The sequence below is a fragment of the Arachis hypogaea genome, chromosome 10 (assembly GCF_003086295.3).
Source record: "Arachis hypogaea cultivar Tifrunner chromosome 10, arahy.Tifrunner.gnm2.J5K5, whole genome shotgun sequence".
Classification (NCBI taxonomy): domain Eukaryota; kingdom Viridiplantae; phylum Streptophyta; class Magnoliopsida; order Fabales; family Fabaceae; genus Arachis; species Arachis hypogaea.
The window spans coordinates 102,017,170-102,027,740 of NC_092045.1; the positions used below are offsets into that span (position 1 = coordinate 102,017,170).

General features: G+C 38.3%; 1 protein-coding gene across 1 annotated transcript; it reads right to left on the reverse strand.

Annotated features, from left to right (window-relative positions):
* Positions 1-1,505: 1,505 nt before the first annotated feature.
* Positions 1,506-3,467, reverse strand: LOC112717836 (uncharacterized). Its single transcript, XM_025769770.1, has one exon. It carries the CDS (start codon positions 3,465-3,467, stop codon positions 1,506-1,508), a length of 1,962 nt encoding a protein of 653 aa, XP_025625555.1.
* Between the last annotated feature and the right edge of the window lie 7,104 nt (positions 3,468-10,571).

Genomic DNA, 10,571 nt, shown 5'->3' on the forward strand with positions numbered 1-10,571 from the left:
TGCTCGGCCACCACCTTGTCTCCTTCTTTGAGTAGTATCCCAGCCCCACTGCCTTCTTTGTTGGATGCTCCATCTACATGTATGGTCCATCTGACTTCTGTATTATGTGTGTCATTTGTCATCTCGGATATAAAGTCGGCCAGCACCTGTGACTTCAACGTTTTCCTTGATTTGTACTGAATGTCAAACTCGGAGAGCTCGACCGACCATTTTATTAATCTGCCGGCGAGCTCGGGTTTGGTTAGTATCTGCCTTAATGGTTGGTCCGTTCGTACTATGATTGTGTGGCTCTGGAAATAGTGCCACAGTCTTCTTGCTGTTGTGATTAGTGCTAGTGCCAATTGTTCTATCTTCGGGTACCTTGTTTCTGTTGGTTGCAGTACCCTACTGATGAAATACACTGGGCTTTGCTTTTTCCCTGTTTCTGTTACTAGGACCGAGCTTATAGCATGGTTAGATACTGATAAATATAAGTATAATGGTTTACCTGTCTCTGGTCTTTGGAGGTTTGGTGGTGATGTTAGGCTTTGTTTGAGTTCGGTGAAAGAGTTCTCACATTGGTCTGTCCATGCAAATTTCTTGCCTTTGGAGAATGTTTGGAAAAAATGATAAGATCGGTTTGCCACCGCAGGTAGGAACCGAGATAAGGCGGCTATTCGTCCTGCTAGTTGTTGGACTTCTTTTATCGTCTTCGGGCTCGCCATATTCAGTACGGCTTTGCATTTTTCTGGGTTGGCTTCGATGCCTCGAGATGTTAGCATAAATCCGAGGAATTTTCCTCCTTGGACTCCGAAAGCACATTTGTCTGGATTGAGTCTCATGTTGTATGCTCGGAGTTGTTTGAAGATTTCTGATAAGTCGTCACAGTGTGACCCCTGCATGGGTGTTTTGGCTACCATGTCATCTACATAGACCTCCATATTGCGGCCTATCTGATGTTGGAATACTTTGTCCATCAGCCTTTGATATGTCGCACATGCGTTCTTTAGACCAAAGGGCATTACCTTGTAACAAAAATTCCCATGTTCTGTTATAAAAGCTGTTTTGCTTTGGTCTTCTGGGTGCATTAGAATCTGGTTATAGCCAGAGTATGCATCCATAAAACTCAAAGCTTTAAAACCAGAGGCGTTATCAACTAATTTATCAATACAAGGCAATGGATAAGCATCCTTGGGACAGGCTTTATTTAAGTTTGTAAAGTCGACGCACATGCGCCATTTACCTGAGTTCTTCCTTACCATTACCACGTTGGACAACCATGTGGTGAAACGAATTTCTCGGATGAAACCTGCGTTGAGGAGCTTTTTGGTTTCTTCCAGTGCTGCTTGTTTTTTCAACTCTCCGAGGTTCCTTTTCTTCTGTGCTACTGGTCGGACTGTCTTGTCAATTGCCAGTTTATGGCAGATGACTTCTGGGCTTATTCCGGGCATATCATCTGGTGTCCATGCAAAGAGATCGGCGTTTTTGCGTAGTATCTGTATGAGTTTTGCTCGGTCTTCCTCTTCTCATGCTTCTCCGATGTATGTGTATTGATTGTCATCTGTCGTTAGTGTTATTCGTTGGAGGTTGTCCATTGGGCGAGGTCTTTCGCGGAGGTCTTCTCTTGGGTCGAGATCGGCTAGCACGGTGGTGTCAGCCGAGTTATGTATGGATTGGACCTGGGGCCGAGTTATCTTCCTCGCCTGGTCCTTCTTTAGACAAGCGTTATAGCACTGCCGAGCTTCTTGGTGGTCGGTGTGAACCGTAGCTATCTTGTTTCCCTGCATTGGAAACTTAACACACAGATGTAATGTGGACACCACCGCTTTGAATATATTCAAGGCGGGTCTCCCGAGTATAATATTATAAGGGCTATAACAGTCTACTATTAGATATTGAATATCGATGGACTTTGACATAGGGATTTCTCCCATGGTGGTCTTTAGCCATATGTGTCCCATGATGGGGACTCTCTCTCCGGAGAACCCGATTAGCTCTCCAGAGGAAGGTCGTATTAATTTTTCAGATAATTTCATTTTTGTGAAGGTAGAGTAAAATAAAACATCAGCACTACTACCTGGATCTAATAATGTCTTTCTTACCAACAGTTCTCCGACTTGGATTGAAATTACCACGGGGTCGTCGAGGTTAGGGCTTGCCGATTTGAAGTCTGCTTGGTTGAAGGATATTGTGACATCTGACTCTTTGTCCTTCCTTGGTTGTATGGTTCCTTCGATTGCCAGCATTGCCCTGTAACTTCGTTTCCTGGCCGAGTTTGTTTCTCCTCCGCCTGCGAATCCTCCTGCTATGTGGTTAATGACTCCCCTTGGTGGATCAGGAGTCGTCCTCTCTTTTTTGTCGTCTGTCTTTGCTTGCTTATGCTCTATCCTGTCCGAGTTTCCTCTTTTGCCCTTCCGGGTCTCGATATACTTGTCCAAGAGCCCTTGGCGTGCTAGCCTTTCCAGGAGGTCCTTCGCGACGATGCAGTCATCCGTAGTGTGACCGAACTTTCGGTGGAAAGCACAATGCTTTGTTTTATCCACGAACCTCTGGTCCTGGTAGTTTCCTGCTCGGGCTGGTGGTTTTATGATTTTGGCGTTGAGGATTTCTCTGATAATGTTTTCTCTTCTGGTATTGAATCTGGTGTATGTGTTGTACTTTGAAGCAGGCTTGGAGGGTTTCTTACTGTCCCTGTTGACTGGCGATCTGAAAATTCTTTCTTCGTCTCTCCGATTTGGGTGTTTGTCCGATTTTTGAGCTTCTCGAAGTTCTTCGATTTCCATTTGACCTGCCGCCCTTTCACGGAACTCCTCCAGGGTCTTTGGCTTTGTTATGGCGATGGTCTCCCAGAATTTACCAGGTCTGAGGCCGGCTTTGAGGGCGTGCAGGTGAACAGCTGGGTCCAAGTCTTGGATCTCCATGGTGGCGTCAGCGAACCTGGTCATGTAGTCTTTCAGGCTCTCATGCTGGCCTTGTTTGATGGTGCCGAGATAGTCCGATCCGTGTACGTAGATTCTTGATGCGGCAAAGTAGTCGATGAATGATCTGGCAAGATCTTCGAAAGAGGAAATTGATCCCTCAGGGAGTTTGGAGAACCAGAGTAATGCAGCGCCGTCGAGGTAGGTTGGGAATGCTCGGCAAAGGACAGGCTCGTTCTTAGGGCCGTTGAAAAACATCATTGACTGGAACTTTTTTATGTGGGCTCGGGGGTCGCCGAACCCTTTGTACGGTTCCAGTGCGGTCGGGAGAGTAAAGTTTTTTGGCATCTGATAATTTGTGATCTCCTCGGAGAAGGGGTTGTCGAGGATGAGCTTCTCTTTTGGCGGGGCGATGTTCAAGGGGTCTGTGGCACCTTGAGCCGAGTTTTTGGAGCTTTCTCCATTGTTCTGCGTAGACAACTCGGCTATTCTTCGTACTTCCGCCTGCAGCTCGGCGATTCGAGCTAGGAGGTCATCCTGTGAGAGTTGTGGGCTTTCCTTGTCAGCCATGTTCGAGGATCGGGAATCCTGCAAAATATGGTAGAAGACTAAACAAAGAAGAAAGTGGGGTTAGATGTACTCCGGCCCCATGGTGGGCGCCAAGTGATTCGTCCGAACACTGGAGGCCGAGCTCAAGCACTTCCGAGCAGATCGCCGGTGAAGGGGAAGAGCTTTACGTCGGCCGGAATCAAACACCGCGGCGGGAATACCTGCACAAGATACTCCGACGCTCAAGTCAGTAGTGATTCAAAGTGAATGAATGAAATGAGTTTAGAGTAAAGAGTAAGAGACTAAGAGTGATAGAACCTGAGGTCTAGCCGAGTGTATTAGCTAGGTTTTATAGGAGTTGGTTTTACCCGTTGGTGGATAAGTCCTAGTTTGTAGGTTTTGTTAAGATATTCGGTTTTGGTGTTGTAAACCAGTTTGAGCACGTTTCTTATTTTCAGTTGGGTGATGCTGCTTCGGTCCTGATCATGTGCCGAGATTTTCGGGCAGCTGATACGGGACCGAGCTTTGTGATACACGTGTCTTTTTAATTGATTGGGTGAGGCCGAGCTTATCTGCTTTTGTTCCGAGCTTGTTCAGCTTCAGATATTTGCGTTCCGAGCATTCCGGGCGACCGAGGATACGGATAACGTATCACATGTATATAAGTCATTAGGCTCTATTTGATTGTTATTTTAATATAAATGAGACATAAATATAAATATATAAGAGTATATAAATATAAGAAGATATTAATTTTATATTACACTTGAAAGTTAGACAGAATAAAATACACAATTTATTATTATATAAAATTTTAATTTTATCTTTATTATTTTAACATTGACATTATTGCTTTTACATTTTTTTATTTTTCTTTTAAAATTATCGAAAACTACCACTACTTTTAAATCAAATCAGAAACTATAAAACTCTGATTCAAACTAAAATTTAATATGTATAATAATAAAATTAAATTTATAATAATGTGATTTTTGGAATGATTCAGAAACATCTATTTATATTTTTACACAAATTCAAATTAAATTCAATAAATATAAAATTTAATTTTTTCAATAAAAGATAAAAAAAATTCAAATTCAGAGACTACATATATTGAAACGACAAATAATGAGATAAAAATAGGACAATGAGGTGAAAAGAGGACGAGAGACAGAACCGTAAATCTGTAGTTATTTTTCATGTGCAAAAATCTTAAAGAGGAACAAAAAGAAACATTCTTTTTATAAAATACGAATATCGTCAAAAAGAAATTGAAAACAGTACCATTGTAACTCTAAATCAACGAAATAAAAGAATAAAATTGTAAAAAAATTAGAATTTCAAGTTACAAATTTATGTTTCAGTATTTTTGAAAAACACAAAATATATATTTTTAATTGGTACTTATGTATAACCATATTTTTTATAATTTGTATCTCAATAAACAAATATCATATATATCTCTCCTATATTTTCGTATCTATAATTTGATGCACATGTGTATCAAATATAAACGCTGCCTTATCTAACATTAACAGCGCTCCAAATTTCATTTTCAATTCAAATTCATAGTTAAAATTAAAAAAATAGTATTCCATCAATTGCTAAACAATAATGCTAGGAAATCAAGATGGTTCAGCTAAAAATTAATCAAATACCTATGAGTGAATTTAAAACTTCTACGTGAATGATATTTATACTAGGTATTAGAATGTTTCTTTTCTTTATAAATTGGATGGTTTTAAATCTGTTTTCTGATTTATCATGTTTTAGGTATTTGGAGAGAGAAGGAGGGTGAAGAGACGGAAGCTAATTGAACCAGTTTCCATGATTTACGTTGCAATGATACTGAACGTATCTCATCCTAATTTGGATGTGGTGAAATATTTAATAACTAATATTTTAAATCATAAATAAATAAAACTAATTACTATATTTATAATTAATTAACTCCGCCTATGTTACACTTGCGGTACATAGCCGGTCCCAAACCCGGATAAAGGAGGAGGGTTGTGTTAGGTCTTCGGCAACCAACATAAAAATATAGCCGAACCCCCATGACATGAATCAAAGACATTATTGCGCTAAAGCTAGGTCGTTGCCCGGAAGCAACGCGCCGTATGGGTCGAGTACGGTGTCAAAACAAGAGCCGGATGTAGTGTTAAATAAGTAAGGGTTCTCACGTTTTCGTGAACGGATGAGGGTAAATAAGCTAGTTCACAAAGTAAAAGGTGAAGGTCGAAGCGACAGAAGGTTGAGATTTGTGACATGGAACATAGGCACTCTAACAGAAAAGTCCATGGAGGTGGTGGACACCATGACAAGGAGGAAGATTAACATTATATGCCTACAAGAAACGAAATGGGTTGATGCAAAGGCTAGGGAGTTTGATACTTCTGGTTTCAAACTTTGGTATATAGGAAAGGTGAAGAATAGGAATGGGGTTGGAATAATTGTGGATAAGCAGTGGAAGAAGGACGTAGTGGATGTCAAGAGGGTTGGAGATCGGATCATCTCTATCAAACTTGTGGTGGAGGGAAGTGCTTTCCATGTGATTAGCGCCTATGCACCGCAAGTAGGTTCGGACGAACAACACAAGATAAGGTTTTGGGAGGATCTAGAGAGTTTGGTTCAAGGCATACCTTTGGGAGATAAGATTTTCTTAAGAGGAGATTTAAATGGCCATGTTGGGAGAGAAGTGATCGGATATGAGAGTATTCACGGAGGCCATGGTTTCGGGGTGATCAATGCCGAGGGTAAAACTATTTTGGACTTTTCCTCAACCTTTGATCTTCTCATTGCAAATACATGTTTAAAAAAGAGAGACGAACATCTTATAACCTATAAGAGTGGCATGACAAGCTCTCAAATCGACTTCTTCTTGTTGAGGAGAGTTGACCGGAAATTTTGCATTAATTGTAAAATTATCTCGGGAGAGAGTTTGACAATACAACATAGGGTGCTCGTCATGGATTTTCGCATTGAGAAAAATTTGAGGAAAAGACATCATACGAAGAACCCAAGGACGAGGTGGTGGCGGATGAAAGGTGAGGAACAAAGAAGCTTCCTAAGACGAGTAGGAGAAGAGACAAAGTGGGATGGGAATGAAAGCGTGAAAGAGATGTGGAAGGAGATGGCAGAAGTTATTAGAAAAACAGCAAAAGAAAGTTTTGGTGAATCTAAAGGAATAGGACCAAGAGACAAGGAGTCCTGGTGGTGGAATGCGAGTATACAAGAAAAAATAAAGATAAAAAGGGAATGCATTAAAGAGTGGTCTTTATGCCGCAATGCAGATAACTGGAAAAAATATAAAGCGGCTAAGAAAGAGACAAAAGTGATTGTAAGTGAAGCAAAAACAAGAGCATATGAAGGTCTCTACCAGTCTTTAGGCACGAAAGAAGAAGAAAAAGGTATATATAGAATCGCAAAGAGCCGGGAAAGAAGAACGAGAGATTTGGATCAGGTTAAGTGCATAAAGGATAAGGATGGAGAGGTGTTGGCTCAAGAGGAGAAGATTAATGAAAGGTGAAAGAGCTACTTCTACGAGTTATTTAATGAGGGACAAAAGACTCCTCCGAGCCTTGGTCGATTATGCACAAGGGAAGAAGATTAAAACTTTGACTACTATCGAAAGATTCGAGACTTCGAGGTAAAAGAGGCTCTAAAGCATATGAAAAATGGCAGGGCAGTAGGACCTGATAATATTCCGATTGAGGTTTGGAAGGGGCTTGGAGAAAAAGGCATCAACTGGTTAACCAAGATTTTTAATGAGATTTTAAGGTCAAAGAAGATGTCTGATGAGTGGAGAAAGAGCACATTGGTACCTATCTACAAGGATAAGGGGGATATACAAAGTTGCGAAAACTATAGAGGGATTAAGCTTATGAGTCATACTATGAAGTTATGGGAAAGGTGATAGAACAGAGGTTGAGAAAAGAGACACAAGTAACAGAGAACCAATTTGGATTTATGCCAGGAAGATCTACCACTGAAGCGATATACCTATTAAGAAGGATGATGGAGAGGTATCGTAGTAATAAAAGGGATCTACATATGGTGTTTATTGATTTGGAAAAAGCGTATGATAGGGTACCAAGGGAGGTCTTATGGAAGGTTTTAGAAAAGAGGAGAGTAAGGATCGCATATATTCGAGCAATTAAAGACATGTATGATGGGGTCACAACTAGTGTGAAGACTCAAGGTGGTGTGATGGAGGAATTCCCTATTGGTATAGGATTACACCAGGGATCATCCTTAAGTCCATACCTTTTCACATTAGTCTTGGAAGTACTCACAGAGCACATCCAAGAGCCTGTGCCATGGTGTATGCTTTTTGCCGATGATATCGTCCTTATGGGAGAGTCAAGGGAAGACCTAAATAAGAAGTTGGAGTTATGGAGAGAAGCTTTAGAAGTGTATGGTCTGCACATAAGCCGTAGCAAGACGAATATATGGAATGTAAGTTCAGTTTGAGAAGGAAAAACCCCAATATAGAGGTGAAGATTGGAGAAAACATTTTAGGAAAAGTTAAAAGTTTTAAGTATCTTGTGTGCATCATACAGGATAATGGAGAGATTGAACAGGATGTAAATCATAGGATCCAAGCAGGTTGGTCAAAATGGCGGAGTGCATCTGGTTTTATATGCAACAAAAAAGTGCCTTTAAAACTTAAAGGTAAATTCTATCACACTGCTATAAGACCGGCTATGTTATATGGTACGGACTGTTGGACAGCTAAGGGAGAGCACGAACATAAGCTGAGTGTGGCAGAGATAAAGATGTTGAGATGGATGAGTGGTCATACACGATTGGATAAAATAAGGAATGAAGATATAAGGGAGAGAGTTGGAGTAGCACCCATTGTGGAAAAGATGGTTGAATCGCGTCTCAGGTGGTTTGGACATGTGAGAAGAAGACCGATAGAACATCCGTAAGCAAGATGATCAGCTCCCGAAGATTGTAAATTAGAAAGAATGCACCATATATGTAAATAAATGCTGCTATTTTTTATTAAATTATTAACCATGTTGCATGTACCATATGATACTTTGTGTCTTTCAACTATTATCATGCAACCAATCATTATATGATTTAACATGTTATTTATAATATTGATACTGCTTTGATATTATTCAAGCACATTTAATGAGATAAACTTAGCTATGTTTATTTAGCTCCATTTGCATGACTCTCAAGTCTTGCATGCAATTGCACAATGTTTTCTTGTGTCTCCAATTGTTAAATTTTGGATTCTGCCAAGAATTCTATCATTTTTTTCCTGCTTTAGTTAGTAATCTCCTTTCTTAGAATAATGGTTAATTTTAGGGGTTTGTTTTCCATTGGTAATAGATGCAAGAAGTTAGGAATCTAATACTAAGTGACTGTTATTTCCTAAGTCACAAGGGTTTGGAAGCAATTACTACTAGATGCAAGGAACTTACACATCTTGAAGTCAATGGATGCCACAACATTCGGGTTTTGGGGCTAGAATCTGTTGGAAGATCTTGCCAGTATGTATGTAAAATAAGAAATGCATTAACCATTCAATAAATAGGCAACATAAGGAAGCATGGGACACATGTTTGGCCTCTTTATATTTACTTTTGGTCAAGTTTTTCATTGCTTGTTATGTTTGTTTTTCTGTATATTTTTCGTTTGTGGTGCTAAGCTCGACTTTCTATTTGCAGACGTCTGATTGTGTTGCCATTACTTTACTATCAAAGAATTGTTGATGTTGGTATTCTTCAGGATGGAGAACAATGCAAGTTCTTACAAACTCTTCAACAGGTAAATTACTCAAACTTTGGGAATGGTGCTATATATGGTATACCTATTGGCTGTAGGAATTTAAAGAAACTTCATATCCATTGCTGTTATGAGGTACTTCATCTGCATGCCTATTTGGTTTATCTTGTTAAACTTCATTTAAAAACGAATATTTTTGGGATGGCTCGCTTTCAAAATGCTCTGTGTGTAATGTAATGTAGGAGAATGACTATAATTCATTTCGTCTGAACACATAATTTTACCAATTTTTTCTTTATCTAAATGGCTTCTTTTGTTGATTCTACATTTAAAACTAATGTTAGTAAATAAAATCCGAGAACCATGAGAATTTGAGACCAGTGAGCTACATGAAAATGAATGTCAAAATGCAATATTTAACTTAGTTACAGTAATTTATTCACGTCCCATGCATAATTTACCATTTCTTTTAGATCTATTTTATGGTCCAATACTGCATTCCTATTCTGGACACACATGAAAGTGTGTTATATTTTCTATATATGATATAATAAAATTAATTGGTATATGCTATGATGTCTATGCAACTTTAGCAAAAATTTAAAATATTGAAATTAAAACATACTTTTTAGTATGTTACTCATTTTTGTTGAGTTTGAAGATTAAAAGTGTTTTATCTAAATACAATTTTAGCATTAGTAGTAGGCTTTTAGCCTTTTTTTCTTTTCTTTAGTTTCAATGTTTCCTAAATTTTTAAAAGGTGCAGATGATTCTGCTACAAGTTGAGGTCATTGCTGCTTGATTTCGATGGCTGATTTATATATAGCTCTATTGCACCAAGTATCATTTGTTATATGTACTTTCTCATTTTACTTTATGAAAGTATCTTTTTCTTCCTAAAAGATTAATTCTTTGTTGTTAATAGTATATTTTTTGTTACTCTATCTTGAATCTGCTTTGTTATTTTTTATCTGTTCTAAATCTGCTTTGGTATATATAGCATATGATTTTTTTAATTTGTTGATTGTTACATGTCTTTGATTACTACAACCATTAGTAAATACATATGATGCAGGCATTCATTTATTTATTTTCTAAATTTGATCTTTTTTATTTCTTTTGTTTTTTTATATTTATTATAATTTAAATAATACTGTATATTATTGTTGGTTTTAACCTTTTTTCTTTTTCTTATTTTAGAAAACTATTATAGAATCTTTTAACTGATCACCCTTATTTTTATTTATTTTTTATTTTCAGATTTTCTTATTATTATTTAATTCATTGGCTAAAACATTTGAAATTGCTTAGCACCCAAATTTTCAGATAAATTTAAACTATAGATGTAGATGAGTTTGAGTATAATTTTGATAATTTGGG